Here is a 24,471-nt window from a genome sequence, read left to right as displayed (position 1 = left end):
TATGACGAATGGATTCGCAGGCGAGGGAAGGAACGTTGTAGGAACGGTAGTGAAACCGGGCCCGCAACAGGTGTCAAAAGCCACATATTCAAAGGCGGTTTGGTATTTCCAAGTTGCATGTACTTGATATAAAGATGCCCTTAGAAAGTCAAACGCTTTTTTACCAATCACTCTCAATCTCTCTTGTTATAGTTTTCCTGAGTCCTCATCCACGCGACAGTATGCTACTTTTAACGAATCATATTGCGGTGTTCCTGCTCTGCGTAAACGTAGTTTTGGGTAATCCGGTCTACATCTTGCCCAAGGGAACTCCAACCACAAATTATGGCAGGTGTCTCCGCCTTTCCATCATACATCTTTCTTTCATTGACCATGTATAGGTCAATTACCGACTGGATCGGCACTCTTCTCCTCGTTTACCGGCGTTAGACCAAGTAGGACTACAACCGCCCTGGTGGGCATGTTCACATCCGATATTGAGCCCTGTCTTCCTCGATCTAGCGAGCTTACATCTTCCACGCCTACCGTAGCCATTTCAACGCTGCGTATGACGCTGACGACGCCGAAATTGGAGACGGCAGCCACGTCCTCATTTTCTGGAAACTCGTCCATCTTCTGTGGCACCGGAATGGCCACATATGGCACTGGAATCGCTCCTTTGTGCACTGCGACGGCTCCCTCTGGCCCTAGAACGGCTTCCCTTCGCACTGAAACGGCTTCTTTTCCTCCTATAATAGCTCCAGTTGCATATTCCAGAGCACTGGGTCCAACAAACCCGACTGCGGTTCAAGATCGTCAGCATCTAGCACATCGGCTCCAACGCTCAGCCTTCAGCTGGGCTACGTAACCTCATCGACTACTACCTCTGGGCCTTCGCCTACTGCGAGTAAAACGGGCAAATGCGACATGTACTTCTTCCAATCGCGCCACACACTTCAAAGGAGTGAGCTATCAGAAATTCTCGGAATACAGATGTCCCGGCCCTTCGACCCAAAGTCTACTGATCGTAGCTGGAGCTACGGAAGCGTTCTCGAGAAAGACTTGGCGGGCGTCGGAGTACTAAAGCTTGCAGATCCCTTCTTGAAAGGTACTATGGATATGAAATACGTTCCCGGCCCATGTTACGGTGCCTACGATATCCAGCTGACTTACGCGGGCGCCTCTTGGATGATGAGTGGGAATACGACGAACTATGATAATACGTTTAATGGCACGGATTACGCGACGGCTACGCATGACGACTGTGGGTATCTTGATGGGGCGCCGTTTCCTGTGCCTCAGACTCCGGTAAGTTGACGCTGTGTGATGGAAGGAGTGCCTGGCTGACGCAATGGAAGCATCGGAATCAAGGGAAAACGCAACACCGACAATTCAACTTTAGATTCGAATGCACCTACTACTCCTAGTGCGGTTGCGGGATTGCAAGCGCTCCGTGTGATTGGAGGAAGATCTTCACGCAATAAAGTGCGTGCCGTGTAGCACTGTAATGAGCAGGAGTGGTTGAAAAGGGCTGAGCTGCAAGATGCTCTACAAACACAGGCAGTATCGACATGCGTATTGTAGACCTACATGTCTTCGCACTTAATCCTGCCTTGCTTTAGGAGAATGCTTTGCGAGAATTGAGTGGGTAGCTGTACTACGCTATTTTGCGTTAAAATGCGTTTAGCTTTCCATTCCTCTACAGCAGTATACTATCGAGTCTAGTGCCACTAGCTTCATGGAATAGATACACCACTCTCAAGAACATACAAAACAAGAAGCCAGTGGTGCTAAGTGGTGCTTGATATCGCCTATTGCTGACTGGTGGAAAGATCAATTAAGCCTTTTATGCCCGCACTCTTTGCGATTGAGGGAAAGACGGGAGGGTTGATACTGCGGAGGCATTGGTGGAGGGGATCATGGGGTAGGTGTGAAGGTTAGGTCCGACGTGCTTGAGTGTTAAGCGCTAGTTGGAATGGATAGCAACGTTGTTGGTAGCATTCTCTATGGTCACGTGATCACGTCTTTCCTAGTATCAACCTCTTCACTACTCCCCTGCCCCCGCCTTCTACGCAAGAGCTAAGCTGACTCCTCTACCGCCGGCGGCTATGCGAACATCTCACATCTCACATCTCGCATCCGGCTGGCGTCTCTTACCTACCCCTCCTCATGGCCCGTGCACCTACCCTTTTCGGCAACCTCTGCACCAAAAAGCGTTGAGCACAGAGCGACCCCTCATCCTACTTCTAATTAATTCGTATAAATTCAACAGCACGCCTTCAGGGCCTATCCTCCGGCTGGATTAAGGAACAGAATATCGCGAAACTTTCTACCGGAGCGGAATTAAAAGAGAGTGGCGGGTTGGCGAGATATAGCTGCAGATCGTCTATCGCACATCAGGAATGTGTTTCCGTCTTGCGTAGGTAACTTGGCCGATCTTTAGCCTACACTGATTCCTCGCCCAGCTCTGCTCGAATATGAATGAATGCTTACAGGATTGATACTCCAAGTAAGTTTAGGTAGTGTCCGCTAAATGTCTAGCACATAGCCGCGGTTTAGATCGCCTCTTTATCAATTGGTAAGTCAGATCTAAAGGCGACGAAGTTTACTAACTTCTCTATGTTGCAGTTTTTACAATTGCGGCAATATAACGCTTATGAGTGAGTTGAAGCATAATGTCGATTCTCATAGTGCGACCACTATCTACGCCGCTAGAAGTACGTATAATATAAAACGTAGCTGCGCTGTTGGTGTGGGCATATTCGTTCCAGCCTAAAGAGTGTTTATCACACTATAGTCTTACAACGATATCGTAATCGTCTGTGATCTACTCGGTGTTCTAGCATTCGAGTATCTCAACTCGGCCTGGAAACAAGCTGCTTGAGACCAACGACTTATCTCTCTCAAAGAGCATATCTGGTCAAAATCTGAGCGTTGGATTTTGCACAGGGGCTCACGCGCTAATAGCTATTCGACTGATTGGTTGGTTGGTCCCTCGCACCGCCTCATCCAGATACGGGATTGCCGAGCTGCACTGCCACAGACCGTGCACTCCGCCAGGCAGTGCTGCACGACACTAACCTCGTACATTCGCTGAGTCAAAACCCTTTCCTTCATATAACTAGTCCTTCATTCATTGACCAACAGCCTTTCATCTCCCCTTCCCTCATCCGTCATTCTGTCGTAAGGCTCCCAGTAAAGCATGGGTCTCCGCGACCGAATCAGGTCGCTACGATCCGGCTCAGCCTCATCTTCTTCCAAAATTCCACTCTTTACACCACCGCCGCCGCCCGGGCACAAAGAACTGCATACTCGCAAGGACGAAAGCTGCCATCGCAATGCAAGTGTTCAAGCTATCTCAAGCGGAGCATGCGCCCATAAAAGGCTGGCCGCATGTCAGCTATCTGCAGCCTTGTGCTGCGCTTGCTTGGATAAGAGGCCAAGTGCTGCTACGTATACGGTATACGTGGATGGCACTGGCAATGTCAATCGTGGAACACGGTGGCGGCATTATTGCTCGGGTAGCGCAGGTAATTTGTTTTCTAGCAGTTCCTATTCTGATGTCCAGATTTGCTTGAGAAGAAAGCATATCTTTATTCTTCTCCTCACTTTGTTGTCAAAACCCTGTAATTTCGTTTCTCAAGTCACTCTCATGTCAATATCCAGAACCGTGGAAATACAACAAGGTCAACCTCAGAACCACTCTCGCCCAGCTTGCTGCCCATCTCCTTCCTCACCGAGAGCCTCTATTTCCTGACTTCCTGTCGTTACTTATACCTGATATCATCCACACAATGCTAACGACCCTAAAAGTCCACTGGACCCGTCAAGCACGCCGCGGCAACCGTCTCGAAAGCCCAATGCTCAAATACCTCCACCTTTCCCTATCACGTGGCAGCCACACATGCAATCTTGACATCCCGAGCTTGCAACCCGAGACTCTGAGCGTCGAGGAAGTCCGTGCAGATGCCGCACGGATGCTGGATGTCAGAGATCCGGCTGCTAACATCATTGACCCATCACGACTGCGGCTATACCTCCGGGGCGAGGAGTTGAGCGATGATACAATGAGTGCTACTAACGCAGGCATGGGGTTCGAAAGGTCTGCCGACGAGAGGATCGAGCTCTGGTACACCATCGAGCAGCGGGATTTCGGGGTGCGGATGCTAGATGAGCTAGAGAGGTTAGAGAAGGAAGTAGCAGTGATGGAAAAGCAGTTAGCAGACATGGATGACAAAGAGAAGAGGTACACATACTATCTTCTTACAATTCTCGTCCCTCCGCTAACCCTCCGCCTCCCAGCAATGCACCGGCAGTCTCCTCACCCCGCACCTGCATAATCTGCACCGACGCCCTCCCGCCCACATCCTTCCCACCCCAGCCGCCCACCGCCCACTGCACCCACAGCCCCCAAGTCTGCACCGCCGACCTCGACGCCTGGATCCGCTCCTCCCTGACAACCAAAGGCCCCGCCGCCATCGGCTGTCCAGAATGCGGAAACCACCTCACGCACCCCGACATCCACCGCCTCGCCGCCCCGCTCACCCTCGCCGCCTTCGAAACCGCCCAAACCCGCGCCCTGCTCAGCGCCGACCCGAACTTCCGCTGGTGCCTCTCCGCCGCCGCCTGCGGCTCCGGCCAGCTGCACGCCTCCGGCCGCGCGGGGCCCATCATGACGTGCGGCGCCTGTGGCTTCAAGCAGTGCGTCATCCACGAGCGGGCGTGGCACGAGGGGCTCACGTGCCGCGAGTTTGACGAGCGGGTCGAGGCGGATAAGATGGCGGGCGTGGATGCAGCGACGGCGAGACTGCTGGTGGAGACGACGAAGACGTGTCCCGGGCGGCCGGGGGTGGTGTGTGGGTGGAAGATTGAGAAGGCTGAGGGGTGCGATCACATGACGTGCTCGCGGTGCGGCGGGGAGTTTTGCTGGGTGTGCTTGGCGGATTTTGCGGGGATTCGGGAGTTTGGGAATGAGAGGCATGAGGCGGGGTGTAGGTATCATACGGGGAATTTGGGGGGGTAGGTGGGGAGAGCTAAAGAGGTGGAGGTTGGTGGAGTTGATGATATGTACTTACCCCTTGTATGCCATTCGTGGTAGAGGGTACTTTATGTACATCTAGGACATAAGGTTGAGATAAAAAAAACACATGAAGCAAAACATCCAATGGCTTGCACCGATTGATATTCTTGGAGAAGTGCCTACCACATGCAAACGCCAGGGAAATGCTAAATCGCAGGACCGTCTAAGCCACAACGCTAAGATATCGAAACAAAATACCCCGATAGTCACCGACAGAAAAGCGGCAAAGGTACTCACACCTCCAACCCTTTCCAGTTCCTGTATATCTTCTTATGCTGTTCCAAGAATAAGAACGTGAGGATCGTATGCGGTCCCATTCGTATAAAACTAGGCACCCAGCCCTTGAACATCCACCCCAAGCCCTCGGCGCGGAATATATCCGTCACCAGCCTGACGAGCCCTTTATGCTCGTGGGAGCTCATGACACGGGTCTTGATAACATCCACGGGGGAGCACACGGTCGTGGCGACGAACCCTGCCATGAACGAGGCGGAGAAGTGGGTCGTGAGGTTATCTTTTAGCGAAGTGTGTGCAAGTAGCAATCGTTTAAAAATGTCGTAGGTCGCAAGCTGCGACGCAGTCATGAGGATTGCCCGGATCGAGTTCGGCCAGACGCCGCGCGTCAGAGACTTGGGCCCTTCCTCGCGTGTCATTCGTATCAGCCCGTCAATTGCGTTTTTGTAATTGCGGCGTTTCTCTGGCGGAAGGGCGGCGTCGTGCTGCATGCGGACATTGAGGACATCGGCGGGGTTGCCGACTACACCGCCAATGAAACCGGACGCCGAGGCCATGCCAACAAGGACCAGGAAAGATGGGGGAGCCGTGGGCGTCGTGAAGTGGTCCTTGAGCTCTTCGTACACACCGAAGCGCGTCATGCTGTATGTGGCCTGGCGGAGGAGGGAGGCAGAGAGCTGCGCAAGAGCGATTAGCAATGCGCATAATAAGAACATGGAATTGGCTATCTTACCCCACGGTATAGGCCCGTTATCCCATCATCCTTGGCGACGTGGGCAAACATTTGTAGCATATTGAGCCGGTGGCCATGGTGCGGCTGTGTCTGGAGTCGCACCTTGACTATAAAAAAATTAGCAACACCCCGACGCGCCAATTGCTCCACAAACTCACCTAAGTCCAGCGGGTGGGTAATGCTCGCGGCGAAGCATGACGCAGAGCCGCCAAACCAAAAGGGATAGTGAATGGCGCCTTTCTGGGTGCTTTTGTCCTTCTTCACGGCCGCGGCGGGAGCAGACAGAGGTTTGGCGGTAGCAGACATGGCTCGCGTGGCATCCTTGAGAGAGCGCGGAGGCAGGACGTCACGGGCGGTGGTGATAAGTAAATCGAGTGAGGTTGGTCTTAGCCGTCAGCCTCCAGGCCGAATATCACCGATTTTTTAGGACGGCCCGAGCTTCGTAGGGACGATCGGCTTGGCAACGTTACTTTTCGGCGGGCGGCATCCGTAGCCGACCCTGCCCTCACCACATTTTCATGCATCGCTGTGGTTCCTGTCTATCATCTGCACGCGGAAGAAGACAACTGCATGGCCACTCGTGTAGCCGCTAGAGCCTCGTCGGCTGTTCGCGGGCCGCCTTCTCTGCTTTCGCTCGCTAGACGGCCGAGATGGAGGAGCCCTTCTCCTGTTCAGTCGTGCTACTCCTCCTCAGGTACGCGTCACATGATCTCACTCTCTCTCCACGTCCTCTTCTTGTAATCTTGGATTTTCTCGTCTCATTGGACATCTCTGCTATGCCTATACAATCCCTATTCAATGAGCTTCCTCACCCGCCGTTTCTTAACCTAATCAGCCGTCTCTTAAAATAACATCTCTCCTGTTATGCGTTTCAGTCATTAAGGTGGTAGACATAAAACATAGTTCGAATTTCATTCAATTTCGCTAGAGCCTCTCCGAAACTCATACTCTGTGAGACTGATAAGCGAAGACATTAATTTGCTAAAGCGGGTATTAGGTCCAACCTCAAGCATCGCGATTGAAGGTGCAGATGGAAAGACCTACAAAACCGATGAATGGATGAACACACCTCCTTCCATTCTCTCAGCCGTCTCAAAACGCCTACACTTACAGCCCGACCACCCCCTCGCCATCACCCGGCAGCTCATAGAGTCCCGCTTCCCAGGCTACGCCTACCACAATGCTCTCTTCCCCATCGTAACCACCCACCAAAACTTCGACTCCCTCGGCTTCCCACCCGACCACCCAGGACGCAGCCGGACAGACACATACTACATCAACTCCAAAACCGTCCTACGAACCCACACCTCCGCTCACCAAGCCGACACCTTCCGCGCCAACGAGACTCCCGGCTACCTCATCAGCGCCGACGTCTACCGCCGCGACGCCGTCGACCGCAGCCATTACCCCGTCTTCCACCAGATGGAGGGCGCCATGACCTGGGACCGCGACTCCGTCCCCGCCGGCTCCACGCTCGCGCAGCAGATCTGGGCCGACGTCGCCAAAATCCCCGCCCACCCAGGCCTCGCCGCCCAAGACCCCAACCCGACCATGCACCCGGACCGCAACCCCCTGCAGCCCGAGCACGCCGCCGACGAAGTCGAAGCCGTCGCTGCGCATCTCAAGCGTTCCCTCGAAGACGTCGTCGTCGCCATCTTCACCGCCGCCCGCGCCGCCACCACCACCCCTAGCGGCGACGCCCCGCCCGACGAGCCCCTCCAGATCCGCTGGGTGGAGGCCTACTTCCCCTTCACGTCGCCCTCATGGGAGCTCGAGGTCTTCTGGCAGGGCGAGTGGCTCGAGGTGCTCGGCTCCGGCGTCGTGCGACACAGCATCCTGGCCGCCGCGGGCGTGCCCACCCGCATCGGCTGGGCGTTCGGGCTCGGGCTGGAGCGCATCGCGATGCTGCTCTTCTCGATCCCGGACATCCGGCTCTTCTGGTCGGAGGACCAGCGCTTCCTGTCGCAATTCAGCGCCAGCAAGCCCATCGCGCGGTTCGCGCCGTTCAGCAAGTATCCCGCGTGCTTTAAGGATGTGTCGTTCTGGTTGCCGGTGGGTGCGGGGGGGAATAGTGCGGGGGGGCTGGTGGCGGGGTTTCATGAGAATGATGTTATGGAGCTTGTGCGGGACGTCGCGGGAGATTTGGCGGAGGACGTGAGGTTGGTGGATGAGTTTACGCATCCGAAGACGGGGCGGCGGAGTTGTTGCTATAGGATCAATTATCGGAGTTTGGAGCGCACGTTGACGAATGAGGAGACGAATGAGCTGCATGAGAGGCTGAGGCGGACGTTGGTGGGGAGGTTGGGGGTGGAGTTACGGTAGGGGGGTTTGGGGAGCAGATGAGAGTGTGTGTTGTTGCTGGATGTGGGCGTTGGGGGGATCGGTTTGTATGTATATATGTACGATAGTTGTAAACACCCCATTTCTGCAGACTCGATGGCCCTTTCCTGCGAGTACTACGGCCGGGCCGTTTGTGCCACGCTTTGCAATCATCGCTTCCTCCACGTCGGCGACATTGTCATTGATGCATCTTGGTATGCTCAAAGCCCTCCAATCACCACACCATCCACCCCATCAGCTATATCTCGCCAACCAGCGCCTCTTTTCGAATTCTGCCGCGGTAGAAAGTTTCGCTATGGTCTGTTGCTCAAACCAACTGCTGGATAGATGCTTAGGCCCTGTTGTTGAATTTATATGAATTAATTAGAAGTGCGGTGAAGGGCGCTCTGTGCTCCACACTTTTTGGTGTCAGAGGTTGCCGGAAAAGGCAGGTGCACGGGCCAGGAGGAGGGGTAGCTAAGTAGGGGAGGACATCACGTGGCTGCGAGGTTGATTCTCGGAGAGTTATGGGATCACGTGATTGTACAAATGCGATCAACAACACTGCTGTTCATTTTCTTCGTTCTAGCCTAGCATTGAACACTCAAGCACGACGCAAAGTATAGAGATATGGTATTGATCGTGCAGCGAGATGCATGTGGTTAGTAAGATTATCTGGCGCGTTCGTCTTCTCGCTGCGTACTTCCTCACGAACCACCCTCGCCAGGTCCACCCCAGCTTATCCTTGGTCCAGCACCAGTCCAAACGGCAACTATGCTCAACTTCAGAACTATACAAGCATGACTAACTGCAGGCTTTTTTCCTTTTGCTACACAGCAAGGCTACGGGTCTCGAGCAAAACGAAGCGCTCTTAAGAAGCAAACCATTCTCCTACCTCCACCTGAACCCGTTTCTCAGAGCGCTACGACCCCTCGTTGCACACGGACAATCCTCCGAATGGCATATCGGCAAACAGGCGGGTCGCAGGACGGTTGCAGAACGTTGTACGAGCCCTCGTGGCACGATAATAAAAGCCGAGAGCCGACACCGGGTCATATGTGTAATTAGCCGTGCGGCGTTTTCTGACAAGAAGCGCCTTCGGTCGTACAGACGGAAGCGGAGGAGTTCAGTCTGTCGCTTAGGACTCGATTATCGATAAACCGGTAGCCGGCTGGGTGAAGCCTGTGCGGTTGAGTTCGGGCGGCCGTGAGGTGAGGCATGGGTGTCTCGTCAGAATAGCCGTGTCTCAGTGGGGTGGAATGAAAGACTAATGAGATGGTGCGAGCGACTTTGATGAGAGCAGAAACGAACGTTTAACGGAGGGCTGGAGGGTTGATACAAGAGTAGTTCACCGGTGGGAGTGTGAGTGATGAGGTTCAATTAGATGTCGAATGAGGCAGAGAGTAGGATCCAAGAAGTGCGTGGAAGCTGGTAATCGGAGTTCGAATGAATGATACAGGTGAATACCTCCGTTGAGACTGTCGGCATTGGAAAAGAAAGGGCTCGCAGCCCAAGGCTTAGGTCTCGCGTTTGATAGCCTAGTTTCGGTTTGCTGGATCCAGAGCTCGTATGGTGTTGCAACTCCAGCGTTTCCCATGCTTGGAACATTTTGGGGCCTACACAACAGCACCAATGTGTCAAATTCTGCCGCTTCCTAGCGAGCTCTAGGGTAGGCGTGAAAAAGTAGAAGATGGAGAAGCCGAATCTTCTAGGGCAGAGGAACAAGCAGATTCACGATGATTCCCATTAAGCGTCCACTCAGCTTAAGATCGCCAGGCGAAATTCGCCCCAAACCGATCTGCCTCGTGATGGCAAGGGTGCCACGGCAGCTGGTTGGCCCATGAATCGTGATGAGTTTTCGGAGAGTTTCATGCTACTTCCGCCGGGAGCGTGGTGTTGCTATGTGGAAATCTTATCGATCCGTGGCTGGTATAGTGTATTGAATTTCTCCGCGCGCGAGGCCCAATAATAATGAGGCTTGATATGGAGAGGGTTCACGATAGGCGGACAAGCTACATATATTATGACGGAGCGAAACTGTCCGATTATATTACGCGATGCTTGAAGGGGGATATGGCTCGCGATATTGCTTTTGCAACGCTCGGAGGTGTCCCACGGATGACTCCACATTTTTCAGTCGGGAAAAGCGCCTCAAGTGGAATGAAGCCATCTCAGGTTGGCTTTAGAGTTGTAGAGAGGGAATTTCGTTGTCTTGAACCCAGCCTACCGTTCTATAGACGTCACACTCATAGTTTCGAGTTGGTTAGAGGGTCAAAATTTTTGCTCTAGGTACCGATGAATGGGAATAGAAACGGCACGATAGACAAGCCTTCGCTATCGCAACGGCTCCCCAATGAGAGGCGGGTTCGGCTACTGGATGTTTCACGCACTGATGCCCAGACGTCACAGCTGCTCCCAGCAATTCGGCTCCGAGATACTCGAGCCCATGCCGCATTGGCTGCACTAGTTTAGCACTCTGCAGCTGCAGGAACGAGTAGAGGGCTATCCTCAACGGTCCTGTGATGAACTCTTTCCGGCCGCAACGCACCAGAAGCGGCGAGGGCTGCTGACGATATGCAAGATGGGGCACATGTGAAGATGTGACTATCTTTCAGCGGGTAGTGCCGTGTTAATGTGAAGCTCGTGAAGGCACCCGTGACCGTAGGGATAGATGCAGCATCCATCGCCGGGGCAATTGGCTTTCCTGACGAACATTACGTGCATCGGAGAGCCAGGTGCAGGGGAGGTGGACATGGCGGCGGTGGGTGCTGCAGAATGGCAGAGGCTTCGGGCCGCGTCCCGCAGGCTCGAGGCCGGAGGTGCCTCAGGTCGTTTCGATGGCGCACCAAGCGGGACAGCTTCGAATTTCGTGCTGGAATTGCAAGGTTGGAGAAAGCAGGCGTGGGATACGGATGCTCCGATCCATGATATCGGACATTAGAACAGCGCTGCCTGATCAACCTGAATCGTCGAGAGGAGAAGATGTTCGTCCTTGATACTCCCTTTGTAGAGCGAGTTCAGGGGCGGTAAGCGTGGCGGAGCTCGCAATGGGCAGATCATGATTGTGCCTGTGAAGAGCGGGGAAGCGCATGAGCGTTCTTGAGCTTTAGGAGTGATGACCTCAGGGTGATGGTGCAGGCCGGAGAGACGCGGAGAGGCTCGATGCTGCTGGATGTGCCCTGAATGGTGACGGCACGAAGCTTGGCTCTCTTGAATTGCAGGTTGAAGCGGGGCTGGGGAGCTTGGGAGCTTGTCTGCTGAAAGAAGCCCTGGAGAGCATGCCGCCCTAGGCCGTTCCGAGGAGCGAGTGCCAAGGGAGAGTTGCGAGATCATCCCGGCCTTAACACATGCTTCTATGTATGTACATATGGCTTCTTTTTGCTGGGGAGGGAGGCCACCCTGCCATGCAGCTGTCAAACGCACGCGAGCTTCACGCCAAGGGGCGCCATCCCGTTCGCAGGGCGGCCCCAGCAACCTTCACCAGCACGCCAGCTCCTCAACACCACGCCAAATCGGACATGATGCGGGGCAGCTCGAGTCCCGCCCGGCTCGTCCTGCGCTGGGCGCCTGTCTCTCTCGCGTGGCCAGCGGGCCTTGCTGCACGGAGCGCCTTTGCGCCCTGTGCATGGTGGGCTCCATCTGTTTCTCGTGCTCAGCGGCCGCCATCAGCCCTCAAACACGCCCGCCGACGCCGTTCCGCGCTGCGACGGCCGCTCCGCCCTCAAAACACGAGGCGCCGCCGGGCACTACTGCCTCGCCCCGGGCCCTGGTGGAGGAGAGGAGAGCCGTCATGGCCTGCTCCAACGACCTTGCTTCGTCGAGTCTTCACGTCGTTCCCCGACAGCGAGCGCGCCGGAACGTCCCGGTACTCGAAGGTTCTTACTTTGGTGCGTGATGCACGCGGTGCAGAGTTCTGTATGAAGCCCATGGCGGGCACGGGCCGGGGCTCGATGCGGAGACTCGGCCTCCATACAGGCTCCCGCCGACGCCGCGTGCCTCTTCTGTACTGGCATACAGCACTCCCGGACACCCTCCTGGCTGCTTCAATCGTGTGCTCTCTCGATGCAGCAACAGACGGTCCATCTTCGTCGCCGTGGGATGCGCCGGAGGCATGATGGTCGCAGTACAATCTGGCAACACGACGCTGGTGTGACTGCTCTCGAAGCAGTCTCCGATCCTGTCCCTGCTTGGGACCTCCAGTAAAGGTGGCGGGCACTCACCTGCCTTCCTCGACATGAATCGCGCGCGGCCGTCACAGGTATAAGCATATCTATAATAGTCTGCATTATGACCCGGGCCTCGCTGCACCAGGCGCGCGCTCTGGCACGTCCGCCCTGCAGGTTCCCCACGAATCGTCCGCAGGCCTTGTCAGGCCTGCGTTTCACCAACATGCGGTCTGTCAATCCCCTTGCCAGCCCCCCGAGAGCCTAGACGCATGTCGCTACTATTGGTACTTCGCATTGGCCTGGGGTCTGCTCCTTTCCCTTGTAGCAATAGCAGTTTGAAGGAGCCACACTTAAAGCACGAAGCTGCCTTCTCGACGCCGCTGCAAGGGATCGCGGGCCTCATGTTTGACATGCCAGCCATCCGAGTCTCACAAAGATCCAGGTCCTAGCACGACGATAATAAGCCCTCGTGCTTGCTGGCCCTCCGCCATGACACACATCGCCAATTGCATGCGGCCCGACGTCGACAAGACAAACGTTTATATAACGCAGGAAACGCCGTCCGCTCGCAGCCCAGTAAGTTGTCCGCCACCCGCTGCATTAATGCCGCACCCTCCACTTCATAGGAGTCGTTCTCTAAAGGAAATCCAGGCTTCTAGAGAGACGGCAAAAGTATTTGGAACCCGCCCCTCCAAGCTAGGTTTGCAGCAGCAGCCGACTTCAAAGTATCAGCTCTGGCCCACGACGTCCAATAGAAGTCCCGTAGGATCCAACAAGCCGGTACTGCTTTCAGACAGGTCGATAGCATTGTCCATGGGCCGCTCTGTCACGTCTCTGAGTGATACTGCCGTCAGTCCCGATTCAACTCCATTCTGGCACAGAGGAGGTTCCCTTTCCAGGCGGCGAAAAGTCAGCGTTCCAGAGCTTGGCGGCACAATGACTACCGTTCAGGAGTCAGCTATAGACTCTCGTAAGTCTACTACCTCGGGATTATATGCTCTGCTAACAAATGTTAGCAACCATTCCTGGAAGACCCCCTCTCCGCAAATCACCATCTGAGGGATTCGGCCATGAACGATCTAGTAGTGCTCCTGGAACCAACTGGCGAACTGGTCCGTTTGGCGATGCTCTTGTCTCCTGCGTTACTGGCCCCTCATATATGCAGCTCGAAAAGTCCTTCCCTATGGTGCCCTCGGAACCTTCGAAATCGGAACTCCTTCTCCCATCGTCGGGTGGGAAGCCTCTGTCCCCTATACTCAGTCCTAGCGTATTACCCCGACCAGTCTTGAAAGTTGAAACCCAACCAACATTGCTAGAAGCCATAGATATCCCCCCTGAGGTTCCCCCAAAATCGCCCTTCGTCGAGAGAAGAGGATCCCCAGCGCCGAAGCTTCCATCAAAGTCCAGCAAAGCACAATTAACCACCCCAGTCACAGTCACGCCTATTGCAGTCTCACCGAGTAGTGCACTTGGAGGTCGCCGCTCGCCAAATGCCCTGCATGCTACTGCGATCTCAGCACCAACAAGCGCTATAACACCATTGAACGCTGTTGAACGCAGAGTTTCTCCAAAGGCGGAGGCTAGGCCGGAGAGGCCTAACATTCACGCTAGGAATAATTCTGACACATCAATACTTGATCGGGGACGACCAGTCAAGAGGTCCATCAAAAGACAACGCAGCCGGACCTGTTCTGAAATAAATGCCTCCGACACCATAGCACCAGATACATGGAAGCTACCCAAGGGCATGCGTGCCATCGATGCTTCTTCGCAGATGAATGAAGCTGAAAAGGAAGGATTACGCTTGCAAGCAATTGACCAGGCTGGGCAATTCGAGGTCTTGAACAAGAAAGACGTGGCTTCGCTGTCAAGAGTATGTTCCTCTCGTGTCGCCAAATTCGACGGCAGTACTAATCGTCCCATAGGAGCTACGCGCACTGGACGAAAGGTGCGAATACCTCCGTAAAACCTACAAGTCTCTTCGCGCAGGCCGCCAGAAGCTACACGGCAGGATGATTTCTTACCTCAAGCGAGGGGAGACTGTCATCTTCTCCAGGGAGAATCTGCTCAAACAAGAGGAGGCGCTAGCAGAGCTCGACGTCTCCATTGACGAGTTCATCCTCAAGCTCGAACAGGCAGAGAATCGACGTTTGCGCCTTCGCCAGAAATTACTGGAGCACGTTGCCGCCGCCCTGGTTCTCAACCCGCCCCCCTCGAATATCGCCGCAGAAATAGCAGAATCAACACCACCACGAAGCCCGGACAAGACTGAGAGCCCTACCCGGATCGACAGGAAAGACGTGGAGTCGATCAAGATTTACGCCGATGGTCATGTACTCAATCTGTTTTCCGACATTGAAACGGCGATCGGAAAGATGTGCGAAGCATGCTAGCGTCCTGCACAGGATTATGAGACAAGTGCCAAAAAGTACCTTCCTTACTCGTCACGGACAGCCAATGGTGGTTGCGCCGCGTGTTTCCGAACGGCATTGGAGAGAGGTGGCTTATATTAATTGTTCTTTTTCATGTGCAACCTCGGTCTGCTTTTGTGCCCCAACGGCGCCATTCTGCTATGTCTTTTCTACGGTCTTCATTGTTCAACGGCTTGCGTACAAAACGAAGCGACGAGTGTGTACGCGCTCCATTGGATGTTTTTCACTTCTTCTTCTGACGATACCCGGGCCGCCTCCAGCCAGCCTTCTGCATTTGAAGCCCGTTCAGCATGTTTCTCGGGGCGAGCTTGGGGAGTTGCACGGCGTTCCTGCAGGTGGTGGTGTCTCTAGTGTGCGCACGGTTTCAGGGTGTTGCTGGAGAAAATGAGACGACGATTGCATACTTCGTATTGGACGCGCCACGATGGTGACCGTGACCGATTGCGCATCTCAACTAAAAACGTGAAGCTCGGGGCAGAGCCTAATAAAGCTGTCGCAGTCTCGGAGAGCGAATGAAGACGGGAAGGTCCAAGGGGCAGAGCCGTGGGGGAAACGACGGGTTGCAAACGCCGCTCCGTCTGTGCAGCAGTCAGCAGTGGTCGAAACAAGGTGGCCGCTTAGGCGAAACGTGGATGGGCTAGCGTGTCGCCAGCGCTAGCCCGAACATGCTAAGTACAGCCAGGCGTGCCGACCACGTGCACGGCACGATCTGACGAAGGGAAAATTCTCGGGAGTGATGTTCTTCCAGCCGGCTTGGCGCGAGGCAAGACGACGCGAAAAATCTAGCGGCATGGGTCGGCTTGCCGCTGCTCGTGCTTCATCATGCGCCCCCAACGACGACGCTCAACGCACCGGCTCACTGTCCGCCATGTCCACAAACTCCATCAAGCTGCTCACGGGCAACAGCCACCCCGTTCTTGCAAGGCTGGTAGCTGAGAGGTATGTATAGTTCCTCTAGCAACAATTGCTATCAATGCTCTTGCTAACGTTTGCCAGGCTTGGAATCGAGTTAACCAAGATCCTCGTCCTGCAGTACTCGAACCAAGAAACCTCTGTGACCATTGGCGAGTCTGTTCGCGATGAAGATGGTATGCTCGCCCCACTTCAATACACATACTCAATCTGGCATTCCTCGAAGCACCCGAACCTCTCTGACTCTTTCAGTCTTCATCCTGCAATCCACCGCCCCCGGCGACATCAACGACGGCCTCATGGAACTCCTCATCATGATCAACGCCTGCAAAACCGCCTCCGCGCGCCGCATCACCGCCGTCATACCAAACTTCCCCTACGCGCGGCAGGACAAAAAGGACAAATCTCGGGCGCCAATCACCGCGAAGCTCATGGCCAACATGCTGCAGACGGCCGGCTGCAACCACGTCATAACAATGGACCTCCACGCCAGCCAGATCCAGGGCTTCTTCAACGTTCCAGTGGATAACCTATACGCCGAACCCAGCACGCTGCGCTGGATACGGGAGAATTTGAATGTCAAGGACTGCGTTATCGTTAGCCCGGATGCTGGAGGTGCGAAGAGGTAAATATCACCCTGGAGATTGCGGATTCTACGCTACGGGTTCTAACGATGGGTAGAGCTACCTCCATCGCCGACGGCCTCGACCTTGGCTTCGCCCTGATCCACAAAGAGCGCGCACGCCCCAACGAAGTCTCGAAAATGGTGCTCGTCGGCGACGTCAAAGACCGCACCGCCATCATCGTCGACGATATGGCCGACACGTGTGGCACGCTGGTCAAAGCCGCCAGCGTCGTCATCCAGCACGGCGCTAAGGAAGCCATTGCGATCGTCACCCACGGGATTCTGAGCGGCAACGCCATCGAGCAGCTGAACGGCAGCATGCTGAAGAAGGTTGTGGTGACGAACACGGTGCCGCATGAGGAGAAGAAGGAGCGGTGCTCGCGGCTCGAGACGATTGATATAAGTCCGACGCTGGCAGAGGCGTGTCGGCGGACACATAATGGGGAGAGTGTGTCGTTTTTGTTTAAGCATGCGCCATTGGATTAGAGATCATTTTGCTGGCGTTGGTGGGTTAAGGGCATAGCGGGCGATGATCAATAATTATGCGTTTGAGCTTGTATACAATAAAAGGTCTCTATTGGGCCATACGTTAAACATCTTTAGCTTAAAAGTTCTTCCTTTTGAGTTTAAAGTTATCGCTATGATACGTATGTATGTTCTCTCGTCATCGGTCACCCCGAATTGGCCCAGTCGCGATTTTCAAAGTTGGGGTTTTCCAGTCACGTAATCTTTCATCTAGCTCTTCATCTGCCTCTTCATCCGCGACGACTTCCTTATTATACAACCTGTATATTGGTATTTGCCACTGTCTAACTGGAACACGAGTAACTGGCTGATCTTTGACAGTCCTTAGTTCCACTTGATCACGGCTTCGAGCTCTTATTCAGCGAAGCCAACCATCAAGAGGCGCTCCTTCAACGTTCATTCAGCAAAGCCTCCTTCCCATCGATGCAGTTGCGTGAACCGAAACAGCTCGACGACGGCCTCACGAGCCAGTTTGAGAAATTGCTCAGCCCGCCATCAGTGGACACGGAGGCAATACAAGGATGAAAGGCGACGAATCCTTGGAAGCGAATACCTTCTTCTCACGAGATTCTCATCGGCGCATCAAGGCATGCTGCATCACGAGCATCGTTTAAACCCAAACTATGCCACCGTTTTGTGCTTTTGCCATTGAATGCCTCTCAACAGTAGCAACAATCCCCGCATGGAACCATGCAGCGTCTCGAATTATGGCCTTGATTGTGCGGGCAGAGCTTTTTAATGCTATGTTCGTGTCGCCGACGGGTACTTTATTTGGGCCGCGTGGATTTGAGGCATTGGATGATCCTGGCGCTCCAATAGTTAGTAGTGACATGTATATATGGTGTTGAAGCTAGTGTTTAAAAGGGACGAGCTTAATTAGCACCCCCCTTTCTCTCCGCATGACCCCCCTTTTCTCTTCCTACCACCCCCCCTCCATTTAGCCTAGCTTCGGCTCGTAATAACTTTGTTCCACCAATTAGGTTGTAAGCGACAGTAGTGTTAAATAACGGTCTTAATTCACTAATACAGTACCGGACCTCTCTACCGGACAAGAAGGCCTAACAGCGACGCAGGGCTCTGCTTCCTTAGTCTCCGACAATTAACCAGCCCTTAAGGATGGCCTTTTGTCTACTCCTAAGGAGGAGGCTGTCTATAGTGAAGGAGCCGGTGCAGCAGGAGAATCTTCGGGTGTAAGACCTTGGTATAATGGTGTATACGGCGTTCCTTTTAATCAGCAATAAAGAGGTGGCCATCTAGGAGCTTTCCGCTTCTAGACTAGCTAGAGTAAATAGAGTAAATAGACTATTGTTGCATGTGTATAACTCAGGTTGCAGCACTACAACCTAGGATCAACAACTCATATGCTAGAAAGCTACTCCGAACATCAGCTGTAGAGAACACAGCTGAGATCTCAGCTGTGGAGAGCCCAGCTGAAAACTCAGCTGTGCAGTGTTCAGCTGAACTTACTAGCGCGCCACCCAGGGGGTGGCCCCCCTTCCTTCCCCTAGTATATATACAACTAGCTAGACGTCTATAGAAATCAGAGTTCACATCAATTTAACCTGAGTGTATACATCCTTTCCGATTTGTGTAGCCTTTCCAATTTACATAAGCGAGTGAATCTAATTAGTGGAACAAAGTTATTACCACCCGGAGCTAGGCTAAATGTAGGGGGGGTGGTAGGAAGAGAAAAGGGGGGTCATGCGGAGAGAAAGGGGGGATTGCTAATTAAGCTTGTCTTTTTTAAATAGAAAAGGCGGGAAATTGTGTTAGAACGTAATAGGGAGGAGGGTTAATTAAAGTTGCTATAAACTGTGTTAAGGCTAGTATAGGTAGTATAAACATAACTGCTATACTAAGTAGCCAGCGTGGTTAGTAAACCGGCCAATCCTCACTCGGATTGATGGCCGGTTTGTTAATACGTGCTTATAACAATCCAATCAATCGATCCAGGCTCTTTTCAATCCTTAATCTGTCTAACCCGCACTAGAAGGCTCCCGCTTAGCCTAAAAAGGATGAATTTACACTCCTTTTAGGGTTTTACTTGAATAAGTACTAATCCGTCCAACTAATCCACACTTATAAGCGGTCAGTTCAATCCAATCCCTATTTTTGTCCATCCAGTCCAGTCCAATCCAGACCCGAAATTGCAATTGGCCGGTTTACTAACCACGCTGTAAATAGCGCTCCCCTTATAAGCCTAGCTATATATTAGGTCTTAGGTAGCTTTATAAGTGCGTTCTTGCCATAAATAGGGTTTCTTCAATAAAGAAACGGCGTAAGCTACGTTAGAACCATAGTTAATAAATCATGTCATATGCTAAAGAACTTCTAAAAAGAGTACGAAGGCGGTAAAAGCTGTAGCGTAGACTGCTTGCAATTTGCAAGCGGGAATATCTAAGTATTGCACACTAATTTCTAAGGGTATGCCGAAGGACATCTAACCGCAGTAAAAGGTGTCAAGAGCCTTCAAACAGCTTGCGTGCAATCTAAAGGCTCGAAAAGTTGACATGGTATCTTGGTCTCCGAGGGCATGCTGTAGGCCTTCCAACGGTGGCAGGATTTCGGCAAAAATCCGTAGAATATGTCGTGCGCGATCTGGAACGTTCGAGCTCTGACATTGCATCTTGATTTGTCAAAACATGTTGTAACACCTCCAACAGTGGTGGTGATACGTCAAAAGCCGTGAATTGACTGGCATGTGATTTGCAAGTTCAAGAATTTGACATTACGTCTAAATTCATAAACCTATGCTGAAGAACCTCTGGCGGTAGCAGGAAGGTGTCAGAAGCTGTGAAATAGCTCCCATGGGATCTGTAATCTCGACAGTTTGACATTGCATCCCAATTTTCGAGGGCACATCGGAGGACTCCTGACAGTAGTAACTGGCTCTAGAACAGCGAATCGGCTTGTATGCGATTTGTGACTCTTATGGTGCGGCCTAGTTTGGCATATCGATGGAGCATATAGCAGATTCTCACATCCAGCGTGTGTACACTTCTCTGGCACTGTCTGGAGCGACTCAGTGAGTTTTTCAGCCGTTCAAAATCTTGAATTTCAAATCCTTCATAATCCGCTGGGGCACCCATGACAGTTGCAAGTGATTGTGTACTACTGGGAAATTTGAGACACCATGTCAGAATACCTTTAATGTAACGTCCTTTAGTAGGTAAGGTCCTTGTGTAGTGGCACTGGCTGACCTATTGCCTAGGTATCTATGTACACAAGTCTGCCTCCGCCTGAGGTATTTTAACAATTTTCCGATCAGTCAAAACAATGCACTTCGAAGTCGCTGGAGCATGTTGAGGCACCCATCACATTGGCAAGCAAGTGTAAAGTCTTGGGTATTCATTAATCATTCATCGTCTTTATTCGTGACGGAATTCTATCTACAGTACCAGGGAGAAAGAAAAAGCAGCGTCAGCCCATAGTCCAACCCAAGCGATGCCCAAAAACAAGAGAAAACCCAAAGGAAAAACCAAGACCCCCAAGATCTGGTCGCCGATCAAGCCCGTTTGGCGAGGCCAACTTCGACCCTTCGTACCCCCGAAGGGGGTACGAAGGGGAAGTCAAAGCCTTAAGCCTGGACAATCAGCTTACCGGATTTGCTCGCCCCAGTCCTTCTCAATGCCAGCCATGTCCTCCAGAATGTCGCTCCCTCCCAGCAATCCCATCGGTTCCTTTGGTTTCCTACCCCTCCGCTTCTCCGGCCAGACCTCATGGAACCGGATTGCTCCATCGCTTCCTGCGATGATCAGACTTCCCTCCTGTTTTGTTCTGCTCCGATGCCTCTCGTCGTGGTGTCTAGTGTATTCATCGCTCGGTCCACCAGGGTATGCGATGGCAAGCAACGCTCGGCTCTCGTCTTCCCATGGGATGGAGACAATTTGCTCACACGCAGGCCACGAGAAGACGGCGATGCGGTAGGGGTGCTCGGGCTGGGCAAAGCCAAAGGTCGCAGCAATCTCGCGACGAGTGGTGCTCCAGACCAGCGAGGTGACTTGAGCTGAGGTGTCGATGGCGGCGATGGATGCGCCACTGATGGTGTGGTAGAAGTGGATACAGCGGTCGTTGGAGCCCCCGCCGATGGCAAGAAGGCAGCTCAACCAAGGGCAGAAGGCGATGGCCTTTACCGCGGCGTTAAGTTCCCATCTGTGTTCGTGGTGGCCTTCACCGAGTTCGATAGCACTACCTCGGCCGCGGCCAGTCCGCTGCATCTGCTGTAAATCGCCGTTTCGTTGGCGGTGGATGATGTCTCGGGTGTCGGAACGGTACGTGCCGTCTTGGTTGCGGCGAACGTCCCGCAGGATGTTGCGGGTCTTGAAGAGGAAGCAGGCGTTGTCGTTGCCGCCCGTTGCGAAGTATTCGCCGTTAGCAGACCACGCAAGGCCGCATATCTGCTGTTTGTGGACCTCGACGTGGACAAGGAGTTTCAAGTTGCCAATCCACTCGACAACAACATCGTCCCAGTCCGGCCATTCGACAGTGTAGATGAAGATGTCACCCTTTTCGTCGCCAATTAGAAGCTCGTGTGTCTTGACTATCCTCTCAGGATTCCGCGTCGAAGGCAACTTCACGGCGGTTGGTCTCCAGGACATACAGGAGATAGGCCTGGCTTGCTGAGCGTTGTACCGAACTATGGGGTCCCATGGACTCCAGAGCGATATACGACCATCCGATCGTCCGGCCGCGAGAATTGCATGATGCGAAGCTGGTGCAAATGCCAGTGACGTTATGTATCCCGTGGGGTCCACCTGATGTATCACATTATTCAGATTGTCCGGGATACCAACGCCATTCTTCTCCGTCCAGAGATGAACCACGTTTCCGAGTGCCACGGCTAAGATCTTTGTACGATGGTGGTATGAGAGGACTGAACAGTAGTAGTCGTCACGTAGTTGTGGCGCGTCGAGAACTCGGAAAGGTTGGATAGGTAGTATTCTTCTGTCTGCATTTGCGGATTTTCTCGGCTCTGCAGTAGTTCACCATGTTAGCTTTCTGGAAACAATCAATCTTAACAGTGATGAAAACAAACGCGTTGTAGATCCTTCTCTCATCCAAGCACTGTCATTCCAAGTGTGCTTCACATGGGGCGTGGTGCGGCTGCTCTGTCCATTTGACACCGCTTCATGTGAAGTTGGGTGTCCGAAGGCATTCGGCAAGACAATGTTCAGAGTTTTGTCGGACCGGTCAACGTCAAACGCTAGGGCGAGACGTTGTTCATAGGTATCCAGTTCGGCGGCAGCATCCGATCCGGTGATGAACATGGTGGTATACAAAGGTGCGTTGGTTCCGCTGGCGAGGAGCCCTCCTCGACCGTTGGTAACCCCGACGACTGTATCGGTTGCTGCAGACGACCCACCGACGTTCCATACGGCGCCGGCGCTTACCTGGCGGTTCACTCCAATTGAAGTCGAACGGAGCCCTGGGCGGCCTCGGCTTCGGGTTCTGGCCATCATGCTCGAGTGATTTTGACGAAGTGTACGAAGCTCCTCGTTTACACGTCGACTTCGGCGGAGAGTTGGGCTGAAGGGATCGGCATTGGTGGTATCGGCCGGAGTAGCCCTTGAAAAGTGAAAGCTCTCTCTTGTGCTGATTTCCGGTCGTCTTTGCGGTATGAATCGATCTGATTGTCGAGTTGGTGTACGCAACGGTGATGTTGAGCCACCTCGAGCAGCGTATTGGCTTGGCCTGAGGGGAGAGCCCGAGCGGCGGAGTGGTATGGCAAAGCCAGTCTTTGGGGCCTCTGGGAGAATGAAGCTAACTTTGGTAGACAATGGCTCTATGACGAGGGGTTCCTCGGTAGCAAACTCAATTTCATCCACGTCTTCAAGTGAAGGCGTTTCGAGAAGCTCCTCAGTAGGATTATTATCTGTGATCTCGATTGCCGCTTCTGGCCCATCTGTGTTTAATGGAGATGCAGCCCCGTCGGTGTTGAGAGTCCACTCAGCTGGGAGAGGGCTCCTGGTAGGCTTTGGTGGAGATGCAGCCCCGTCAGTATTGAACATCCACTCTGCTGGGAGAGGGCTCCTGGTGTACTTTGATGGCGATGCAGCCTCGTCGGTATTGAGCATCCATTCTGCTGGGATAGGGCTCCTAGCAAACTTTCCTCTGAAGCGGGTTTTCTTCTTAGGTTCGAGCTTGGGTGGTGCTGCGATCTTGAACTGTGTCGCTACGGCGGACTTACTCGGGACGGCCGGAAACTGGAATGCTTCCCAATCGATCGGCGGGGAATAGTAAGGCGTGCGTTTGATTGGATCGCAGCAATCAACCAAATTCTTTGATACTGGGGTCGCTACTAGCCCCAAACCCAATTCAAGAACTGGAATTATCTCCGAACTCTGAATCTCGGTTGAGGAAGTCGGAGGAGTAGGAGGTGTCGGAGCCCATGGCTCGGGAAGAGATATCTTGGACTCGGGAGGAGAAGCCGGTAGAATCGGATCCAACTTCTGTGCTACGGGGATAGCTACTAGTCCCAAGCCCAAGTCAAGGTCCGGAGGCGTATCCGAACTCTGGATCTCGGTCGCAGGAGTTGGAGGAGTACGAGGGGCCTGAGCCTGAGACTCGGGAGGAGAAGGCAGTAGGATCGGATCCAACTTCTGTGCTACGGGGATGGCTAATAGTCCCAAGCCCAAGTCAAGGTCTGGATGCGTATCCGAACTCTCAATCTCGGTTGCAGAAGTAACAGAAGTTGGAGGAGTAGGAGGGGCGGGAGCCTGAGACTCGGGAAGAGATATCTCAGACTCTGGAGGAGAAGGCGGTAGGATCAAGCAGTCATTGACGTGACCCCGGTAAGCTCCTTTTTCGGGCGAGCAAGGAGGTGTAAGAAGGTGAAAATCGAAGACCAACGCCCGTTTCATGGCGTTGTTCAGAGCTGGATGAGAGCGGCGTCTTTCGGGGGCGTCCGCGATGAGGTTTTGAGACACTGAGATGAAGCCGGGTCTCGGGATGATGGGGAGCTGAAGAAAGAGAGAAGGTTAATGACAAAACTGATGAAGAATAAAACTAAGTGTACTAACAGGATGGAAGCTGTGGTGCCTTTTGGGCACCAGAGTGACAACAACGGCGCTATACAGCGCAGTTCTTGCTAGTCCGGCCATATTTCGGGTCGGGGTGCGTATTGGGGGATGGTACTTGCTGTTCTGGGTGGAATTTTGATGACAAAAGCTGGAAGTTGCGTTGGAACTTGATACGGGATGTATGATGGAAGTGGCTACGAAGTGTGGAGGCTGGGGAAACTTCTTGTACGCGTCGACGCTTGGCGTTTTAAGTAAGCATGGTCATAGCACGCGCGCAACGCGACCTGAGGTGGCTGGGCGAGCTTATATGCTATCCAAAATGATAAATTTCCGGCTGCTTCAGAAGTTCAAAAGCTCTTCGAGGCCCTTCAAGCGGTGATAAGAGAGTGTATGCAAGCCTGTGATGAGACACCTGACAGTGTGAGGAACGCACCTGACTGAGATGCA

General features: G+C 53.3%; 10 protein-coding genes across 10 annotated transcripts; 8 read left to right on the top strand and 2 right to left on the bottom strand.

Annotated features, from left to right (window-relative positions):
* Window positions 1-11: 11 nt before the first annotated feature.
* On the top strand, window positions 12-1,020 carry BDZ99DRAFT_39251 (uncharacterized protein). Its single transcript, XM_033715790.1, has 2 exons — window positions 12-327; window positions 381-1,020. Exons 1-2 carry the CDS (start codon window positions 135-137, stop codon window positions 845-847), a joined length of 660 nt encoding a protein of 219 aa, XP_033575731.1. The 5' UTR covers window positions 12-134; the 3' UTR covers window positions 848-1,020.
* On the top strand, window positions 578-1,767 carry BDZ99DRAFT_499176 (uncharacterized protein). Its single transcript, XM_033723627.1, has 2 exons — window positions 578-1,287; window positions 1,338-1,767. The coding sequence occupies exons 1-2, from the start codon at window positions 907-909 to the stop codon at window positions 1,404-1,406; spliced, it is 450 nt and encodes a 149-aa protein (XP_033575730.1). The 5' UTR covers window positions 578-906; the 3' UTR covers window positions 1,407-1,767.
* Window positions 1,768-3,068: 1,301 nt separating this feature from the next.
* On the top strand, window positions 3,069-4,018 carry BDZ99DRAFT_39238 (uncharacterized protein). The gene has a single exon (XM_033715784.1). The coding sequence runs from the start codon at window positions 3,182-3,184 to the stop codon at window positions 3,734-3,736; it is 555 nt and encodes a 184-aa protein (XP_033575729.1). The 5' UTR covers window positions 3,069-3,181; the 3' UTR covers window positions 3,737-4,018.
* A 294-nt stretch (window positions 4,019-4,312) lies between these two features.
* Window positions 4,313-4,744, top strand: BDZ99DRAFT_360672 (uncharacterized protein; the record flags this gene model as incomplete). The annotated part of the gene is made up of 1 exon (XM_033714673.1): window positions 4,313-4,744. A coding segment is annotated over one exon (432 nt), but the record flags the coding sequence as incomplete, so codon positions are not given.
* Window positions 4,745-5,018: 274 nt separating this feature from the next.
* BDZ99DRAFT_444557 (mitochondrial carrier) lies at window positions 5,019-6,396 on the bottom strand. The gene is made up of 3 exons (XM_033717890.1): window positions 6,185-6,396; window positions 6,027-6,133; window positions 5,019-5,970 (listed from the first exon to the last, which is right to left on the bottom strand). The coding sequence occupies exons 1-3, from the start codon at window positions 6,330-6,332 to the stop codon at window positions 5,293-5,295; spliced, it is 933 nt and encodes a 310-aa protein (XP_033575727.1). The 5' UTR covers window positions 6,333-6,396; the 3' UTR covers window positions 5,019-5,292.
* Window positions 6,397-6,545: 149 nt separating this feature from the next.
* Window positions 6,546-8,348, top strand: BDZ99DRAFT_571655 (phenylalanyl-tRNA synthetase; the record flags this gene model as incomplete). Its single annotated transcript, XM_033728114.1, has 2 exons — window positions 6,546-6,720; window positions 7,024-8,348. Exons 1-2 carry the CDS (start codon window positions 6,597-6,599, stop codon window positions 8,346-8,348), a joined length of 1,449 nt encoding a protein of 482 aa, XP_033575726.1. The 5' UTR covers window positions 6,546-6,596.
* Window positions 8,349-11,600: 3,252 nt separating this feature from the next.
* Window positions 11,601-12,868, top strand: BDZ99DRAFT_532773 (uncharacterized protein). The gene has a single exon (XM_033726492.1). The coding sequence runs from the start codon at window positions 11,693-11,695 to the stop codon at window positions 12,458-12,460; it is 768 nt and encodes a 255-aa protein (XP_033575725.1). The 5' UTR covers window positions 11,601-11,692; the 3' UTR covers window positions 12,461-12,868.
* A 575-nt stretch (window positions 12,869-13,443) lies between these two features.
* Window positions 13,444-15,350, top strand: BDZ99DRAFT_463646 (uncharacterized protein). Its single transcript, XM_033720120.1, has 3 exons — window positions 13,444-13,485; window positions 13,531-14,384; window positions 14,437-15,350. The coding sequence occupies exons 2-3, from the start codon at window positions 13,671-13,673 to the stop codon at window positions 14,902-14,904; spliced, it is 1,182 nt and encodes a 393-aa protein (XP_033575724.1). The 5' UTR covers window positions 13,444-13,485; window positions 13,531-13,670; the 3' UTR covers window positions 14,905-15,350.
* A 414-nt stretch (window positions 15,351-15,764) lies between these two features.
* BDZ99DRAFT_463645 (ribose-phosphate pyrophosphokinase-like protein 1) lies at window positions 15,765-17,151 on the top strand. The gene is made up of 4 exons (XM_033720119.1): window positions 15,765-15,882; window positions 15,940-16,031; window positions 16,108-16,480; window positions 16,537-17,151. Exons 1-4 carry the CDS (start codon window positions 15,812-15,814, stop codon window positions 16,964-16,966), a joined length of 966 nt encoding a protein of 321 aa, XP_033575723.1. The 5' UTR covers window positions 15,765-15,811; the 3' UTR covers window positions 16,967-17,151.
* Window positions 17,152-20,346: 3,195 nt separating this feature from the next.
* On the bottom strand, window positions 20,347-23,865 carry BDZ99DRAFT_532763 (WD40 repeat-like protein; the record flags this gene model as incomplete). The annotated part of the gene is made up of 3 exons (XM_033726491.1): window positions 20,347-21,920; window positions 22,041-22,832; window positions 23,193-23,865. 3 exons carry the CDS (start codon window positions 23,863-23,865, stop codon window positions 20,602-20,604), a joined length of 2,784 nt encoding a protein of 927 aa, XP_033575722.1. The 3' UTR covers window positions 20,347-20,601.
* Window positions 23,866-24,471: the final 606 nt, after the last annotated feature.

Source organism: Mytilinidion resinicola, assembly GCF_010093595.1.
Source record: "Mytilinidion resinicola strain CBS 304.34 unplaced genomic scaffold BDZ99scaffold_11, whole genome shotgun sequence".
Lineage (NCBI taxonomy): Eukaryota > Fungi > Ascomycota > Dothideomycetes > Mytilinidiales > Mytilinidiaceae > Mytilinidion > Mytilinidion resinicola.
The sequence above is the reverse complement of the archived record's forward strand: the minus strand, read 5'-3'. Positions and strand labels throughout refer to the sequence as shown.